The 20,101-nt window shown below is 43.8% G+C and overlaps 1 protein-coding gene and 1 long non-coding RNA gene across 6 annotated transcripts in view; one reads left to right on the top strand and one right to left on the bottom strand.

Moving 5' to 3' along the window:
* The window catches only part of CDIN1 (CDAN1 interacting nuclease 1), a 501,029-nt gene that overhangs the window by 385,298 nt on the left and 95,630 nt on the right, over window positions 1-20,101 (top strand). The window contains exon 12 of one of the 4 annotated variants that reach the window (XM_063948053.1): window positions 11,665-12,109. The exons of 2 other annotated variants lie outside the window; for them this stretch is intronic. In XM_063948053.1, the coding sequence (XP_063804123.1) occupies window positions 11,665-11,779 (115 nt within the window). In that variant the 3' untranslated portion in view covers window positions 11,780-12,109. Of the gene's footprint in view, window positions 1-7,060; window positions 7,266-11,664; window positions 12,110-20,101 lie in introns of those variants that run through there. One more of the 4 variants, XM_063948056.1, reaches the window with a different exon arrangement.
* LOC134980988 (uncharacterized) overlaps window positions 1-20,101 on the bottom strand; it is a 231,880-nt gene that overhangs the window by 128,655 nt on the left and 83,124 nt on the right. For both annotated transcript variants that reach the window (XR_010190497.1, XR_010190498.1), the window contains one exon: window positions 5,083-5,155. This is a non-coding gene — a long non-coding RNA (uncharacterized LOC134980988). The remainder of the gene's footprint in view (window positions 1-5,082; window positions 5,156-20,101) is intronic.

Genomic DNA, 20,101 nt, shown 5'->3' with positions numbered 1-20,101 from the left:
TTACATTAGATATTTTTTTTTGTGGAATTTACTCTATAAGGTTTTAATAAATGATGAGACGTGACGGTGAAACAGTTGTCTGTGAACAGTGTGGACAGATTGGTACCTGCTGCCCAGACAGATGGTTACAGCTTTTACTGTCCGTAGTATTGAATGTGTTTGTCTAGAGGCTTCATCCAGCCCTCTGCAAGGTTTGTAGGGATTTCTCAGTTATTTGAACAGAACCAACCCTTGTCAAGCCTCATTTAAAAGTCGCAGATTGAAACTCTACTGGGGCTCCAGCAGGGATGTTGAAAGGTTTATCTTTCAGTAAAGGAGAGAGGCCATCCCTCGTCATTAATCTGATTCATCTGCAATTCAGAGGCCTTGTTGCCCCTTACTATATTTTTGTTTCATTTTTTTGTTTTTTTTGTTTCTTAAGGCATCTTGAAAATGTCGCTCCTTGAGGGCAGCAATACGTGCCAACAGGTCCCAGCATGCTGAAAGTTGTAATACTTTGTTAAGAGTATAGCTGGTTTTCCTGTTACCCTCTCAGTCAACTTTAACCTCCAACCTCCTCTGTATGCATCATTGCAAATAAAATTGCTGCACTTTGACAAGAGGATATAAAGTCAGGAGGCCATCAAACAGAAATCTCAGTCTGATTTCACTAAGCTAAACTTAAACTGAACGCAGCTACCTCCCTGCACAAGACCTTTAATAGGAAGTCAAACACTCAACCATATCGCTTTAGTTTTGATAATCCCTTCTTTAATAGAAAGGGAAAAAAAGAAATATACATAATAAAATATGTTTGACAACTGGAATTCAGTGGTCTCGTTACGGCTTGTCTCTGCCTATTACACAGGTTTCTGGTCTTCATTTTAAAGAGTACTCTTTCCAGCAAACTTCATGTGATATTCATATAAACATGGCATTTTGTATACAGAGTCCAAAATGAGTTTCTAGTATAAGAATAAGGCAATCCAGATGGTAAATCAGAAAAACATACTTGTGCTCTTGATGGCTCAAACTGACCTTTTTCCCCTTACTGAAGGCGACTTTGGGCTTAATGGTAGTAACAAAGGATGTAGACTAGGCCAAAACTTGGGATAAGATCATAAATAGTGAAATGGCTCTTTATAATTCTTAGGATGTTTTGAATATGTAATGCTCATATACCGCTTACAAGTTGTAGAGCTCTATGTAAAATATTTGGATTTCTTAAATACTGGATAATGATCATTTCTATCAACATTACCCTGAAATGGAACTGCAATAGACAGATTTCTGAAAATATTATAATTGTATATTAATATTGCATCACTTCATTGAGGTTATTTGACCATTCACATCAAAGTTCAACTATTATAAAATTGGAGCCTGATAAAAATGAGGTCACCATGTATGCTTGATGACCTAACTGTGACTGCAGTGTAGGCACACATCACACCTTGGGCCGGATGTAATAAAGTCCAAGCTGAGGTGTGGGTTCCTGGCTGAACTTGGATGTTTTTTAAAGCCACAGTCAATTACAAGAGGCGTCTAAGAGGAGACATTGGGCCTAAATCAGGTTGGATCGCAGTGTGCGATCCAACCAGAATTTTTGCAAAAAAAATCCTGCGCATGAGCCCGCATTTTCTGCAGGGGGGCCACAGGAGGCTTCCTCTGTTTCTGCTAACAAGCAGAAATTGCGATATGATCGCAATTTCTGCTTGTTGAAGGGGGGGGGGGGGGGGGGCTCCAGTCAGCCTGCTGGGCAGCCTTGCCCAGCAATGGGTGACCCCCAGCATGCGCTCCAAAGGAGAGCAAATTCTGCTAATTAAGCCCATTATTAATATTTATAGGGACAATACATGAAGCTTTCAGGCGACTTGTTTATTGAAAAATCTTTAAACAGGACACGCGGGCATCCTCGAGGTTAGAGGAGAGAAAATTTTATACCCAACGTGGAACAGGGTTCTTTACAGGAAGGGCAGTAAGGATATGGAATTCTCTGCCAGAGACGCTAGTAATGGCGGACTCAGTCGATATGTTTAAAAATGGATTAGATACATTTCTATCTGAAAAAGATATCCAAGGATATAGCATTTAAAATGATTGTATTTTAGAAACAGTGCAAATTATAGTATTAGATAGATTTAAAACATAACTCCATCCGGGTCATTATAGTTACACTATAAGTTGCATACAGAATAGTGTACGATTTATGCTACAGGTTGAACTCGATGGACAAATTGTCTTTTTTTCAACCTCATTAACTATGGGGCTAATTCAGACCTGATCGCTAGGCTGCGTTTTCATACAGTGGGCAATCAGGTCTAAACTGCGTATGCACCGCAAAGCGCAGGCGCGTCGCACAGGTACAAAGCGGTTCGCCACTCAGCGATGGGTTTTTTGGCAAGAATCCGTTCGCACGGGTGTTCGCAAGGAGATTTACAGGAAGAAGGCGTTTGTGGGTGTCAACTGACTGTTTTCTGGGAGTGTTTGGAAAAACGCAGGCGTGTTCAAGCGTTTACAGGGAGGGTTCCTGACGTCAGTTCCGGTCCCGAACAGGCTGATGTGATGGCAGCGGCTGAGTAAGTCCTGGGCTGCTCAGAGACTGCACAAAATCTGTTTGTACAGCTCTGCTACACATGCGTTCGCACACTTGCAAAGCGAAAATACACTCCCCCTACGGGCAGTGACTATGCGAACGCAGGACTGCAAATAAACCCTAGCGAGCGAACAGGTCTGAATTAGCCCCCATGTTACAAGGCAAAACCATGCGTTCGGCCGGGAATTCGCACCTCTGGCTAACTCGGACTTCATTACATCCGGCCCCTGATGTGCACATTGCGTATCCTAGCTACCACTGTGCGTGTGATGCTCATTACACAAACGGGACAGAAGAGGAATGGGAGGTAAGTATAACAGGACAGGGTTCAGGTGGGGGAGGGTTCAAAGCAGCTGAGGTGACTCCGCAGACAGCAGGTCCATGTAAATACTAGATTAAACACACAAACACACACACAAGGGTCCCTTTTGTCAACAGCCAATATGCTTTTGGACTGCAGGTGGAGGAATTTCGCAGAAACACGGTGAGAACATAAACATCAAACTCACTGCTAGTAAAAGAGGTTCGATTCCATTTCATATACTGTATTGCTTCCCACATGGAAGATTCTTTTTCATTCCATGTCTTGGTTGGTCAGTCACTACAGTTTGGTAGAATGTAGTGAGCAACTGTGAGGGAGTAGATTTCCACTGTTACTTTTATTTTTGCCTAATAATAATAATAATAATGATAATTATAATAATAATATCCTTTAATTATTAAGCCCTATATATTGTAAAGTGCTGTAAATTGAGGAGCTAATGAAACATTTACGTACATACAGTGAAATGAATAAGAAGGTAAGGCTGGCCTTCTCCAAGGGAAGTTACAGTACGAGGTGAGGTGTGGGGAACATTTGATTCATAAGGTAGGGGAATAACAATTGCGGTTGGTGGTGGGGAAGATATGCGTTATTGTTGGAGTAAGGTTTCCTTGAAGTCTTCATTGCCTTGTAGCAAAGAAAAAGTGAAAGTGCTTATTTCTTTTCCTCAAAATTAGTCTACAGTTGGAAGTAATATTTATGGAGTTCAGTTTTATTTTTATTTTTTATTCCCTTGACCTGCACCCACTATTTTAGCAATGTAATTTAAAGTTAATTTGGTATTTGTTCAAAGGCTAATTAATTATATATTTCAATCTGATTTTACTAGGTTGTCTTAAGGAGCCTACACACGGTGCGATTTTGCTTGCAATATTGACTTTATAGTCAATATTGCAAGTAAAAATAGTGTATATCGCACCGTGTGTATACACCTTGTGATACCAATGCGCGATCAGCGGGTCAGTATTGCAAGAAAAAATAGACTGTGCAGGCAGGTACATTTTCACTAGAAAGTGTACAGTCTAGTTTCTAGTATAGGCAAAATTGTATATAGTCAAAATCATCCATAGTCATTATCTCACCCGTGTGTACCCGCCTTTGGTTTCCTGCAGCGCATTACACTGTCATGTTGATTTAGTAATATCCAATAACATGTACTAACTGGCAATAACTAGGAGTTTTTAACAAATAGTATTTTATGGTAATATAAATAACCTAAAATCTGGTCAGAAAATTGGTTGCATTTGAGGGAAAAGGGTTTCCCACCGTCACTGTGCCTTCCTTCTGCTGCAAGTGGAACTTTTGTACCAGTAGATGCAATATCCAATAATTAATAGTTTTTAGGGAAACATTGGCTTGTAACCTTGTTAACTGGCTTAGGGGTAAGAAACCACGATTCAGTCACAGACTAATACTAATAGTTTTAATTTTGGTAGATTGGTCCCACAGGACAAGCCTAAGCAGGGGTGGTGTGTATTTTAAAGTTGTTTTCACCTTGAGCAAATGCTCATTGTGCGGGTCATGTTTTTGCCTAATTTTGTCCAGAGTTAATGTTGAAAAGAGGTGTGGGTGTATCTTAGACTGTGCTAATGCACTGTATGCATTTTAGGCAACACTTAAAGGACTTATATAAAATCTCATATGCTATGTTGGTATATATTGAAAAAAAGAGAAAATGCAGGCGTACACTCTTAAGTATTAAACAATGCTAATCAGAATAATTATAATAAACTCTGCAACATAACAGAGTAAATGTAAGGTGCTTTGCATAATTTGGGCCCACCACCTGCGACCAGGTGACCTCATATGGTGGGTCCTTGATATTTCTAAGCAGTGTCGGACTTGGGCATGAAGGGCCTACAGGCGGAATGCAGTGGTAGGGGCCAATGCATAGGGGTGTGGCCAGCCACCACATTGGCTAGCCACACCTCTATGTGGTGTGGCCAGCTGGGGCCTGGCTCCTCCTCTGCTGCCTGGGCCTGAGGGGCTGCAGGTGGGCAGGTGGTGGCAGTACTCAGAAGAAAAAAAAAGTAACAGTACCGTAAGTGACGCTGTCAATTTGTAACATGTTCTGTACAGTATCCAGGACACATGCACAGTAGTTAAACAATGACAGTCGCACCAGAATTCTCATTACACAATACCACTGGGAAGCGATGCAGAAATCGGAGAGTAGTGTGCTTACCGACTGAGCTGGGGCCTGGCTCCTCCTCTTCTGCCTGGGCTGGGGGGCTGCAGGTGGGCAGGTGGTGGCAGTACTGTGGGGAAAAAAATAACAGTACCGTAAGTGACCCTGTCAATTTGTAACATGTTCTGTACAGTATCCAGGACACATGCACAGTAGTTAAACAATGACAGTCGCACCAGAATTCTCATTACACAATACCACTGGGAAGCGATGCAGAAATCGGAGAGTGGTGTGCTTACCAGTATGTACAGTACTGTACAGTATATATTTACACAACAGAATTTGTTGTGCTACAGTATATACAGTAAGAAACAACTAACAAATAAATATATAGAAACAAACGTAGATACAGTACAGTATATACAGTACTGTATACAGTATATATTTTATTTCTTTTTGCTACAGTAAATACAGTACAGTATGCAGTACAGTATCTTTCCTTCCTACCCCACACAGCCCACAGGCTGTTTCATGCATTGACAGCCCTCCCACACCATCCTCAGAAGCCCTGTATCCCCCTCACAAATCCACTCTTACCCCGGAAGATACTCCCCTCCACTTGCACTCAGTGTCGGACTGGGGCATGAAGGGCCTACAGGGGGAATGCAGTGGTAGGGGCCCATATATAGGGGTGTGGCCAGCCACCACATTGGTTTACCTAACCATTAGAGACTGTATGTGCTGGGGCCCTTTTTATATATATATATATATATATATATATATATATACAGTCAATATTGCTAGAGCATGCATGATAATGTAGCAGATTAATAACAGCAATGCAGGATGTGCGGGACACACACACACACACACATACACACACATAGGCAGTAGGGCCCATCGGGGTTTCCCCCCTGTGGGCCAGTCCGGACCTGTTCCTAAGGTTCAAGTCCAAGGCATGGGACCCCCCAAGCTAGCACAAGGCATCACACTAGTGAGAGGTAGCAGTTTAAGTGTTAAAAGGTGTTCTATTAGTAAGAAGCAGTAGCTATGTGTTGAGAGTGTTACACAGGTGAGAGGTAATAATTGTGTTACATTGATAAAATAAAATTTTTAGGTGCTAAAGTGCTAGATTAAGTGTTACAATATGATGCCCCAAAGCAACTAGGCCACACCAACCAAGGGGGCCCCGAACGGTCTCCCTCCCCTCTCCTCCCCACCTCTTAATTAATTGTTCAGCACCGCACTGCACCCGTCCTCTCCTGTGGACGGTATGTATAATGCATGTATAATTATGTATAATGTATATGTAATGTATGTATAATTATTTATAATGTATGTATGGAAGTTTTTTGTTTTTATTTTACTAATAGCAGTGTGCAGACCATAGGCATCATGGCACCCCCCACTCATAAGCTTGCCGCCGGTTAATGTGTCCCCCCATGCTGCCGATTAATGTCGCCCTCGAGGCGCCCGGTCACGTCTCGTTCGTGTGCCATGTAGTGTCTCCACCCTTCTCCTGTCGACTCCCCGGTATGAGACTCCTGGAGCACAGGAGAGCTGCTCTGTTGATGGGACTTGTGAGGAGACGGAAGAGCGGGACACGACAGGAGCTCTAGTCACACTTGCTCTGGCTATCTGTCTTAGCGCCGCGGCTCCTGTGTGAGGCTGCTGCCACTGTCCACAGAGGGAACAGCGGCGGCCGGGACCCGGGAGCTGTAGGGAGCAGGTGACATTCTTGTTTAACTTAGCGAGCGAGAGCGAGTACCTTTCACTACCATCGTGCCCCCCCTGCTCCTCCGCACCACTGCTCCCATCCTGTCCCCCCTGCTCTGCACCACTGCTCCTATCCTGCTCCGCACCACTACGCCCATCTTGCCCCCTCCTGCTCTGCACCACTGCTCCTATCCTGCTCCGCACCACTACGCCCATCTTGCCCCCTCCTGCTCCGCACCACTGCTCCCATCCTGCCCCCTCCTGTCCCCTCCTGCTCCTGACCACTGATCTTATCCTGCCCCCTCCTGATTGGCTGCAGGTCCACGGCGGATTTGAAATAGTGGCGTTGTGATCATAGGAGCCGCAGTGCCGCCAACCACAGCTTCCTCATCCTTGCACCGTCACCACCCTCTGCCTCCTCCTCTGCTACACCGCCGCCGCCCTCAGCCACTCTGCCGCCGCCCTCAGTCCTTCTCTGCACTTCAGTACCATGCCGACCACAGCCTCCTAATACACCGCACCGCAGACCACAGCATCCTCAGCACCGCCGCTGCTAAATAGGTAATCTTACCCTGCTGCCTTTCTCTCTCCCTAGTCCCTATTGTATGCCCTTACTATCCCTCTCTCTCACGCTCCCTTTCCCTATGTCCCTGCTGTCACTCTCCCTGTCCCTATGTCCCTGCTGTCACTTTCCCTCTCTCTCTCCCTGTCCCTGCTGTCACTCTCCCTGAATTTTGTCTCCATGTGGCATAATTTGAATTTCGGCTCATTCTGTGTGCTATAATGTGAATTTCGGCTCATACCGTATGGTATAATGTGAATTTTGGCTCATACCGTGTGGTATAATGTGAATTTTGGCTCATACCGTGTGGTATAATGTGAATTTCAGCTCATTTTGTGTGCTGTAATGTGAATTTCGGCTCATTCTATGTGCGGTAAAATGTGAATAAGATTGTGCTACTGTGTGACATCATTTGATTGGTTCTACTGTTGTGTGGTCACACCCCGTGGGAAACCATAAATCCTTTTTTGCGGCCTCCGACGCACGCTCTTATTTTATTAACTACAGTATGAGAGGGAGGGCGCAAATTTATAGTTTGCAGGGGGGCGCCGAACACCCTAGCACCGGCCCTGTGCTCGGTAATAGGAAAATTGCAAGACCCTTCCTCAAAACATTCCCTTACATTTACTGGTTTTATTGGTTGACCTATAAAATAAAAGATTTGGACATCTTTAAATTTTGGTTACTGTCCCTTAATTTTCTAAAGTAAAATGTCAAATTCCTTATTTTATTTCTGCTTTATTGAACTAATGTTGTGCAGTTTGCTATGAAACTAGCACTCTGCGCTATATCTTGCTTCATTCAGTTAATCTTGTACAGACTACCAAGACTATAGCCTGCACTAGCTAACAAGTGATGCTGCTACTTATTTTCTAGCTTTTGACTCTAACCAAGACTGAGGGTAAAAGCTGTAGCATGTAGGTGAATTTATATTCAAAGTATATTAGTGAAAGTGTTACTCTTGTGTGATTTTTGGATATGGCTAAAATTTTCCGTGACACAAATTAATGGCATGTGATCTTTCAGAGCCAATGTACCGCAAGCTGTTTTTATCGCACTATAGTGGTCATTCCGAGTTGATCGCTAGCTGCATTTGTTCGCTGTGCAGCGATCATGTAAAAAAACGGCAGTTCTGCACATGCATATGCGGCGCAATGCACAAGTACAACGACCAATGTAGTTTTACAAAGGGTCTAGAGATGCATTTCAGACGCACTGGCTGCCGCAGAGTGATTGACATGAAGTGGGCTTTTCTGTGTGTCAACTGACTGTTTTCAGGGAGTGTTCTGAAAAACACAGGCGTGCCAGAAAAAACGCAGGCGTGGCTGGGCGAACGCAGGGCGTTTTTGTGACGTCAAGTCCGGAACAGAATGGTCTGAAGTGATCGCAAGCGCTGAGTAGGTTTTGAGCTACTCTGAAACTGCACAAAATAAATTTGTAGCCGCTCTGCGAAAGAACCGTTCGCACTTCTGCTAAGCTAAAATACACTCCCAGTGGGCGGCGGCATAGCGTTTGCATGGCTGCTAAAAACTGCTAGCGAGCGATCAAATCGGAATGACCACCAGTAGGAGAATGTCCTGGGCTACACACAGACTGCGCAGTATGGAAAAATCATTAGATGGTGAGCAAGTTGCGAACAGATTTGCAGATGTCCACTGTCTGGCAAAGTTTTTGCGCAGCGTACACATGCATTCGCACACTTTCACGAGTTGGGTTTTCAATCTCCCTGTGCGACAATTATCTGATCGCAGTCCTCTGCAAATTTGCAGCACAGCGATCAGGTCTGTTTTAGGCCCGTAATTCTGCATTTACTGTATATGATATATATAATTTTGAATTCAGGTATTCCTACTATACTATAGCTCATTTCCTTGTGGTCCCTTTATACTCAAGTTTTGCATATGAAGCCATAACAGAGCTATTTAGATTTATTTTTTAAAAAGGAAAAATAAATCTTAGGATACGGGCATCAGACATTTTTTTCATGCATGTGCAGTATAGGTTGTTGTTATTATTATTATCCTTTATTTATATGGCGCCACAAGGGTTCCGCAGCGCCCAATTACAGAGTACATAAATAATCAAAACAGGAAAACAGCAACTTACAGTTGACGACAATATAGGACAAATACAGGGTAAATAAACATAGCTGATTGCAGATAATTTCTCTAACGTCCTAAGTGGATGCTGGGGACTCCGTAAGGACCATGGGGAATAGCGGCTCCGCAGGAGACTGGGCACATCTAAAGAAAGCTTTAGGACTAACTGGTGTGCACTGGCTCCTCCCCCTATGACCCTCCTCCAAGCCTCAGTTAGATTTCTGTGCCCGACGAGAAGGGTGCACACTAGGGGCTCTCCTGAGCTTCTTAGTGAAAGTTTTAGTTTAGGTATTGCGCCAGGTCATGAGACCCTCAGGCAATAGTTGTAGACGCTTTGGTAACACCGTGGGTGTACCAGTCAGTGTATGTGTTCCCTCCTCTGCCTCTCATACCCAAGGTACTGAGATTGATAAGATGGAGAGGAGAAAGCACTATATTCGTGGCTCCGGATTGGCCAAGAAGGACTTGGTAACCGGAACTTCAAGAGATGCTCACGGAGGATCCGTGGCCTCTACCTCTAAGAAGGGACCTGCTCCAGCAAGGACCCTGTCTGTTCCAAGACTTACCGCGGCTGCGTTTGACGGCATGGCGGTTGAACGCCGGATCCTGAAGGAAAAAAGGCATTCCGGATGAAGTCATCCCTATCCTGATCAAAGCCAGGAAGGATGTAACCGCAAAAACATTATCACCGCAATTGGCGAAAATATGTTGCGTGGTGCGAGGCCAGTAAGGCCCGACGGAGGAAATTCAACTGGGTCGATTCCTACATTTCCTGCAAACAGGAGTGTCTATGGGCCTGAAATTGGGGTCCATTAAGGTTCAAATTTCGGCCCTGTCAATTTTCTTCCAAAAAGAACTAGCTTCAGTCCCTGAAGTTCAGACGTTTGTAAAAGGGGTACTGCATATACAGCCCCCTTTTGTGCCTCCAGTGGCACTTTGGGATCTCAATGTAGTTTTGGGTTCCAAAAGTCACATTGGTTTGAACCACTTAAATCTGTGGAGTTAAAATATCTCACATGGAAAGTGGTCATGCTGTTGGCCCTGGCCTGGGCCAGGCGCGTGTCAGAATTGGCGGCTTTATCCTAAAAAAGCCCTTATCTGATGTTCCATTCGGACAGGGCGGAATTGAGGACTCGTCCTCAGTTTCTCCCCAAGGTGGTTTCAGCGTCTCACCTGAACCAACCTATTGGTGGTGCCTGCGGCTACTAGGGACTTGGAGGCCTCCAAGTTGCTAGACGTTGTCAGTGCCCTGAAAATATATGTTTCCAGGACGGCTGGAGTCAGGAAATCTGACTCGCTGTTTATCCTGTGTGCACCCAACAAGCTGGGTGCTCCTGCTTCTAAGCAGACTATTGCTCGTTGGATTTGTAGTACAATTCAGCTTGCACATTCTGTGGCAGGCCTGCCACAGCCAAAAATCTGTAAATGCCCACTCCACAAGGAAGGTGGGCTCATCTTGGGCGGCTGCCCGAGGGGTCTCGGCTTTACAACTTTGCCGAGCAGCTACTTGGTCAGGAGCAAATACGTTTGTAAAATTCTACAAAATTGATATCCTGGCTGAGGAGGACCTGGAGTTCTCTCATTTGGTGCTGCAGAGTCATCCGCACTCTCCCGCCCGTTTGGGAGCTTTGGTATAATCCCCATAGTCCTTACGGAGTCCCCAGCATCCACTTAGGACGTTAGAGAAAATAAGAATTTACTTACCGATAATTCTATTTCTCATGGTCCGTAGTGGATGCTGGGCGCCCATCCCAAGTGCGGATTGTCTGCAATACTTGTACATAGTTATTGTTACAAAAATCGGGTTATTATTGTTGTGAGCCATCTTTCAGAGGCTCCTCTGTTATCATGCTGTTAACTGGGTTCAGATCACAGGTTATACGGTGTGATTGGTGTGGCTGGTATGAGTCTTACCCGGGATTCAAAATCCTTCCTTATTGTGTACGCTCGTCCGGGCACAGTATCCTAACTGAGGCTTGGAGGAGGGTCATAGGGGGAGGAGCCAGTGCACACCAGTTAGTCCTAAAGCTTTCTTTAGATGTGCCCAGTCTCCTGCGGAGCCGCTATTCCCCATGGTCCTTACGGAGTCCCCAGCATCCACTACCGACTATGAGAAATAGAATTATCGGTAAGTAAATTCTTATTATTTGCTTTCATTGTTATTTTTTTTTTTTTTTACTGTTTTGAAGTTTCTCTGTATATGTAATAGTTTTGTGCAAATCAATATTTTTATGAATAATCTATATATCTGCACCACTACAGGCGGTTTCAATCCTCAAAGCCTGTTTATTTCTGTGTTGAAAATTCAGAGAACAAATCTAAAAGAAAAGAAAGGAGCTTGAAACCTGCTGCACGCTGCTGGAGAAATATGGCTTGAGGTTTCACCGAACTTGTAAGAATATCCATGGTTTCGCATAGGGGAACAATCGTATTCCTGCAGAGTTACAAACCCTACTTGTTGATTCCTATCTCTGTCTCTACTTTGGAGCTTTATTTCAATTTTACTTCAGTTTTACAGTTCTCACGCTGTGCTTACCCAGCCATAAGACAATAATATGAGGAGCCAGTGAAGGAGAGGTTTTTTTCACAGCTGCTTATAGGAGCACAAAGCCTAGGTTGCATTACAAAGCCATCGCACGCAACCTAGGGTGATATATCATAATGAGGTAGACAACAAGTTTACATTACCCTCCTACCTGCTGTCTCATTATCTATTCCAATTTCTATTCCAATTATAGGAATCTGACCAAACTTCCTCTGTCCTGATTTTTCTTCAAATTTCTATTTCAGGTTATTTTAGTATGTCATTTAGGTTTAGTAGCATTTTAGTCAGGTTACAGCATGGAAGGAATTGACAACCACAAAAAGGCCCCCATTTATCAAGCTTTGGGGGTATATTCAATTAAAGTCGGATCCATTCCGACATGTATTTGTCGGAATGGATCCGACAACCCCTATTCAATCCCATCTAAAATTCGACTTTTTCAAGTCGAATTTAGATGGGACGCAGAGGAGGAGAAGGGGGTCAAGCCGCGGGGGGACAGCCGGCGGGCATACAGGGAGATCAGCGCTGCAGCAGGATGTTACTCAACCGCCTGACCTCACGGCAGCTTTCACCCAGCTCCAGCAGCGTGCTGGAGCCGGGTGGAAGCTGCCGTGAGGTCGGGCGGGTGAGTGACATCCAGCTGCAGCGCTACTGTAGCGCTGATCTCCCTATATGCCCGCCGGCTGTCCCTGCGGCTCCCCCCCCCTCGCCTCCTCTGGGTCCGCATCCCAGTCCAACATAATTTTGATGTCGGACTGAGATGGTCGAAAAGGGGGCCAAAACCTGTCGGATTTGGACCCGTTTTCGACATCAACGCGTGGATCGGCAGCTATTCCGCCGATCCACGTGCTTTTCGACAAGTCGAATTTATCGACTTGTAGAAAAATTTAGCAAAATATTGAATAGGTCGAATCAGGATTCGACCTTAAAAAGTCGAAAACTGACATCTTTTCGACTGACGGCAGTTTTCGACTTCAATTGAATATACCCCTTGGAGAGTGTTAAATAGCACGGTGATAAAGCATCAGCCAATCAGCTTCTAACTGTCATGTTACCGGTTGGGTTTGAAAAATGACAGGAGCTGATTGGTTGATACTTTATCACCGTGCTATTTTTCACTCTCCAAGGCTTGCTAAATCTGGCCAAAAGATTGCTGATGGAGTGTTGTCAGCTTGTGTGCAAATGAGCAAAATGTACAGCATTGTGTGTTGCAGAACTCAGAGTGTGACCTTGAATATGCCTTCATATTACTGTATGTATTCATTAGAAAAGTACCCTACATTTTGCTTATGGCATGCATTGCTGCTTCACGCTCAATTCTAGCTTATAACTTGTCTGCTGCCCCCGCTGGCTTGTTACTCAGGATATGACTGGCGTATGCACGTAAACGGTCATAATGCCAGCAATGAAAATAGTACATAATAAGATACGACACACTGCCCTGTCAGGGCAGTTTTACATTAATATCACAGATTTCCAAATATCACCAGGAAAATGTTAGAGCAAGAGTCTCACAATAAACCCACCAATGATAAAGTGGTAAACAGTGCATGAGAGTGTCATGGTGGAGGAAGTTGGCTCTTTTAACATATTGGGAGTTATAGAAACATAGAATTTGACAGCAGATAAGAACCATTTGGCCCATCTAACCTACTCTAGGTTTATTATTATTTTTTGTTGTTGTTGTTGTTGCTGTTGTTGGGAGACAACCTACCAGTATATGTTTGGAGTCTGGGAGTTAACCAGAGTACCCTGAGGAAACTCATGCAAGCACAAAGAGAATATACAAACTCCACACAGTTAGAGCCGTGGTGAGAATAATAATACATCTGCAGCTACTAAAATATGCGTGTTAGGCCTGATATTAATAAAGGCATACAAATTAAGGGTAAACTCCAGAGCCTTAGTATTAGACCAAACATTCTGATATAATGGAGGCTATGTTGTGACTGCTTACAACAAAACACAACCTTTAGTAATGCAAAGAAATAGAGGGTTGGTTCACAGTATTGAGAAGGCATCTGAAACTCTGATGCGTTTCTGTGACCTAGTGTCAGTTCTCCAGAAGCTTGGTAGCAAGTTGTAACTATGTTTCAGTACTATAAAACAGGATGTTTTGAAGTATGACATAATGTGCTAAGGTAAATTAAGTGATCATCTTAGAATACTGGACAAACTAATAACTAAGGTGTCTATGTAATGAGCCCCATAGAGAGACAAAGTGAAGTCCAATCCATTTTTTAAAAGTGGTTTTGGTCACAATTCTGAATAGCGTTAACAAATATTTTACAAAATATGTCAGTCTTTTTATTACAAATAACAAATGTGCAGCACAGCTGTTTTAAGGATTGTTTTATATTTTTATTTTACTACCGTTTCAAAAGTTGGTATAGAAAAGAAGTGGAATGAGAAAGGGAGAGCTACATTTCTAGATATTAATTGAAATATTGCTTATTGTCTTTGCTACTCATCAGTCAACAATGGATACACTAAAACCAGATATGAAGTCCAGATCATTTCTGGCAGATACTAATCAATCAGACTTATACGGTCCATATATTCCAGGTGCTGCTAATGTGATTAGAGCAGTCATGTACTATACGGATGGATTCAGTAAGATATCCCGGCTGGAGATCAACGCCGGGATCCCGACAGCCAGAATAGTGATGCTGAGCACAGTGTGTCCCCTCGCGGGCTCGCCGGTGGCGACCAAAGGTCGCCACAGGGTTATATTTTCCCTTCCCAGCGGGATCCCAGCAGCCGGCGACTTGATTGCCTCCCATACGAATTCTATGTCCCAATTTGTGCTTTTTGTCAAACTTTTTTTAATTGATGCATTCATTATGGGTCCCTGCGCCAGTGATACTTACAGTCTAAATTCTCTACTACACCCACCCACCCACCCACCCACCAGGGTTAATACTGTTAGAAGCCAGTTAACATAACGGTGTGTTTTAGGACTTCAAATGGAAGATACAAACTCCACTAGGTAGTAGAAGTTAGAATAGCACCAGTGTTACTATTCACTCAGCCACTGTGCCCCTGTTACTCCATATATTTACTCTAAACAAAAAGGGGTGCTTTGAATTCTGGCACTTTTCCAGCTAGGATACATTATTCATAACTCCCATACTGACACATTGGGGGGATGCAATTGTGGGCAAATGGTGCAAGTTGCCTTTGCAGCAACATTAAAACGCTGGCAACAGCACCAATTCTTGCAGCACTCGTGGCCCCCATTTCATCTTCAATTCGCACAATTTTGTACGCAGCCCTAAGGGATTGCTAACGAATATTTTACAAGTCCATGGTGCCGTAAAGCAGTGGTTCTCAATTTCGGTCCTCAAGTACCCCCAACAGTTCAGGTTTTCCAGGTTACCTAGCAGTTGAACAGGTGTATTCATTACTCACTGACACATTTTAAAAGACCCACAGGTGGGGCAAATTATTTCACTTGCAATCCTGTGAGGAGACCTGGAAAACATGAACTGTTGGGGATACTTGAGGACCGCGGTTGAGAACCACTGCCGTAAAGTGTAGCTCTTTAACTTGTAGGTGCAAAAACTTTGGCCGCAATTGGATTTTCTCACTGAAGGTAGACGCACTCCCCACACTGCCACATAGGAGCGATAACAGTCCAAAGGCACCACAGGCAGCTGGAAAAGCGATTAAGGTCTCAAGACCATCAAAGGTGTCAAAACCATCCTTAGATCACTTCCTTATGCAGGTCTTTTCTGAGTTTAATATTGTCTTTTGGATATACAGTTTCATAATGCCAAAATATGTGATTTTTAAGTATTTTTTTTTAAATAACAGAAAACCTACTTTGCACAAAATCCTAGATCAAAGTATGTCTGTATAGGAGAATTGGTGCTGTTAGTTCTGTTTTTTTAGCAATTGCATGTCTATCGTTCATTTTAAGAACTCTTATAATATATAATATAGGTGGCCATTCCGAGTTGTTCGCTCGCAAGCTGCTTTTAGCAGCATTACACACGCTAAGCCGCCGCCTACTGGGAGTGAATCTTAGCTTATCAAAATTGCGAACGAAAGATTAGCAGAATTGCGAATAGACACTTCTTAGCAGTTTCTGAGTAGCTCGAAACTTACTCTGCCAGTGCGATCAGTTCAGTGCTTGTCGTTCCTGGTTTGACGTCACAAACACACCCAGCGTTCGCCCAGACACTCCTCCGTTTCTCCAGCCACTCCCGCGTTTTTCCCAGAAACGGTTGCGTTTTTTCACACACTCCCATAAAACGGCCAGTTTCCGCCCAGAAACACCCACTTCCTGTCAATCACATTACGATCACCAGAACGAAGAAAAAACCTCGTAATGCCGTGAGTAAAAAACCTAACTGCATAGTAAATTTACTTGGCGCAGTCGCACTGCGGACATTGCGCATGCGCATTAGCGACTAATCGCTCCGTTGCGAGAGAAAAAATAACGAGCGAACAACTCGGAATTACCCCCATAGTCTTATAATACACTATAGTTAGGCTGACCTATCCCTTTAACCTGGGACACTCATGAATTACACAGGTTCTGTGGCTGGCTGACTACAAGCCTGCATTTCACCTGGTTTTAAGCAGCCGCAGAACCTGTGTAATCTATGAGTGTCCCAGGGATAATACGGTCAGCCTACTTATAGTGTATTATTTGCAGTTGAAAACTTTTAGAGCTCTTTGCTGAATTCACGTTAACTTTAAGGATTGTATACATACTGTATATTGTCAAAGAGCAAAACGTCTACTTCCAAACATTACTGAATGATTATAATTCCGTATATATGTAGCTTTTAGTTATGGCTATTCAAATCCCCTGTCCTATGCCACCTTATGTGTAGTTATCATATATGTCATTAGTACACAATAAATAAATGGTGTATGGATGTTCTCTTTCAGCCACGGTCACGCGTGTTTATTTCAGGACCATGTCTGACTCATACAAGACCTTTACCGTGTCTTCGCACTCTCCTCTGAGGTCTCTTGCAACACATTTTCGACTGTACGCTTTGCCTAGTGTTAGTTGTCGAGACTTAATCACCAACTTCAAATCCTTTGTTAACAATCTAAATAGTGGCAGATCTGCAACTTCAAAGCCAGGCAGCTCAGTGTGTTTATGCCTCCAATATGTCGGGGACTTTAAGCGTAATGTTTTATGTATATTGCCATTATGACAGTTGGAAAGGCTAAAAAAGAAAAAAGCAATTATATAATTGCTTCAAAGAATTATGCATGGGGGGATGGAGGCTTTTAAGGAATGCCAGAACAGCCTTAATTATTATATCACCTGAAGTCGAGCAGCGAAATTATGTCCCAATTATTTGTGATAAGCAATTAAGCTTCATGTTACAAGGCATGAAAGAAATTCCTCTAATATTGTTTTCCTTTCAGAATCAGGCAGGGAAAACACTCCGCTTTTATTTTTTAAAGCAGTGCGTGGGTGAAGAAAGAGGGGGTCATTCGAATCTTTGTAGGCTTATTTATTTATTTCCGTGTTGATACGGTGAAAGCGTTGTTTGTGATGTTTTGCTTCCACTAAGGTGATTTATTCTGCAATTCAAATCTTACTTTCCCCTCCCCAGCTGTTTGAAGACTAGACAGTATGTTTTTTTTAATGCGTCTTTTCTTTTGCCAAGCCGTATTGACAGGGTTTCCATTTCCAGAATGACAGCAAAGGTAAGGAGCAGTAATTATTGAAATTGCTGACGTGTTTAGAACATTGATGAAAGCGAAAACGGGAGAGAGAGAGAAAGAGTAATGATAATAGTATAAAAATATACACAGGCTGGTACGGTGGCTGAAGATGGCGTTATTCATCTATGGACACAGGCATGGCCTCAATGTTCGTTTTCGCTGGTAGACTGCAAGAGGGCAACTATAGCTCTCTCCTCTGGAAGTCTGCAGTTTATTACTGTGTGAATGTTTGCAGGACTTCTCCTGGCCTAGTTTTTATCTGTAAAGAAGGAATTTATACAGGAGAGGCTGTGATAAAGGGCTGTAGAAGGGAGGCCTTTATCACAGCTACCCTATTGTATATGTGTTCTATTCTCCCATGGATGGCAGTTAAGTATACAGAAGCCTACTCGTTCTTTGCTGTCAACAGGCTCTGAATTTAGTGAGTATTTTCCTGCTGTGACAACGCAGGATTAACATCCCAGCGATCACCCGGGCCCCAAACCCTGCAATTTAATAGCTTTTTAGGTTCTCTTCTTTTTCTAAACAGCAATTAATCTCATTTTAGCACAATTTTCTCGTTTCTGAAGTCCTCTCATTGAGGAGTTGTTTTGTTCATATTTGGCTTCATCTCCTCTGCATAGTCATTAGAGTCTCCAATTAATGTCACCTTTAGCTGAAGAGTACTCATTTTTATTGAGAAAATGACAGTTGCTACCAAGAGCAGTGTAGTGTAATATACATTAATTGCCCCGTAACACTGGTAATTACCAGTTTTTTTCAGGGCTCTCAGTAAACCGTCATTGCCTAGACAAGACTAGAGCAGATCTAGAGTAGTGATTAGGCAAAGGGGACAGTCCTGTTTTCTGTTGGTTTCTTATTTCTGCTTAACCCTTTACCTAACAACAGGGAGGATACAATAGCTCAGATGCAAGTATCAAGTCATCCCTATATGTACACAATAGTGTGTTTCCCAGCTCACGCTCTTATGATTCATCAGTACAATAAGAACCTGCAGTGTACTGCTTTTATTGGTAAAGTTTTAATGCATTTGTTATCCCCTCCTGCCCCCCTCCTTTCCCCCCAGCTTGCTACGCTTAAATACTGACATGCCGTGACATCAGTGTCTTTTATATAGTAGCATACCATATTAATAATTCTTTAGTTGTAATTTGACCAAACTTGTAATTTTGTTTAGACTTTTAATAGCATTAAAATACTCTCTATTATCAGCGTATACGCTTGATAACATAACATGTGTTTCTCTAACGTCCTAGTGGATGCTGGGGACTCCGTCAGGACCATGGGGAATAGCGGCTCCGCAGGAGACAGGGCACAAAAAGTAAGCTTTTAGGATCACATGGTGTGTACTGGCTCCTCCCCCTATGACCCTCCTCCAAGCCTCAGTTAGGTTTTTGTGCCCGTCCGAGCAGGGTGCAATCTAGGTGGCTCTCATAAAGAGCTGCTTAGAAAAAGTTTTTTAGGTTTCTTATTTTCAGTGAGTCCTGCTGGCAACAGGCTCACTGCTACGAGGGACTTAGGGGAGAGAAGTGAACTCACCTGCGTGCAGGATGGATTTGCTTCTTAGGCTACTGGACACCATTAGCTCCAGAGGGATCGAACACAGGCCCAGCCATGGAGTCCGGTCCCGGAGCCGTGCCGCCGACCCCCCTTGCTGATGCCGAAGTTGAAGAGGTCCAGAGGTCCGGAAACAGGCGGCAGAAGACTTTCAGTCTTCATAAGGTAGCGCACAGCACTGCAGCTGTGCGCCATTGTTGTCGGCACACTTCACACCAGCGGTCACTGAGGGTGCAGGGCGCTGGGGGGGGCGCCCTGGGCAGCAATGTATAATACCTTTTTCTATGGCTAAAATACATCACATATAGCCCTTGAGGCTATATGGATGTATTTAACCCCTGCCATATATCGCAAACTCCGGGAGAAGAGCCCGCCGTTTTAGGGGGCGGGGCCTATTCTCCTCAGCACACAGCGCCATTTTCCTGCTCAGCTCCGCTGTGAGGAAGGCTCCCAGGACTCTCCCCTGCACTGCACTACAGAAACAGGGTAAAACAGAGAAGGGGGGCATATTTTGGCGATATTTTTATATATTAAGCGCATATAACAGAAACAACACCTTTTAGGGTTGTTTATATACATTTTTATAGCGCTTTGGTGTGTGCTGGCAAACTCTCCCTCTGTCTCCCCAAAGGGCTAGTGGGGTCCTGTCTTCGATAAGAGCATTCCCTGTGTGTCGGTACGTGTGTGTCGACATGTATGAGGACGATGTTGGTGTGGAGGCGGAGCAATTGCCGGTAATGGTGATGTCACCCCCTAGGGAGTCGACACCGGAATGGATGGCTTTAATTATGGAATTACGTGATAATGTTAGCACGCTGCAAAAGTCAGTTGACGACATGAGACGGCCGGAAAACCAGTTAGTACCTGTCCAGGCGTCTCAGGCACCGTCAGGGGCTGTAA

This window comes from Pseudophryne corroboree, chromosome 12, assembly GCF_028390025.1.
Source record: "Pseudophryne corroboree isolate aPseCor3 chromosome 12, aPseCor3.hap2, whole genome shotgun sequence".
Taxonomy (NCBI): Eukaryota; Metazoa; Chordata; class Amphibia; order Anura; family Myobatrachidae; genus Pseudophryne; species Pseudophryne corroboree.
The sequence above is the reverse complement of the archived record's forward strand: the minus strand, read 5'-3'. Positions and strand labels throughout refer to the sequence as shown.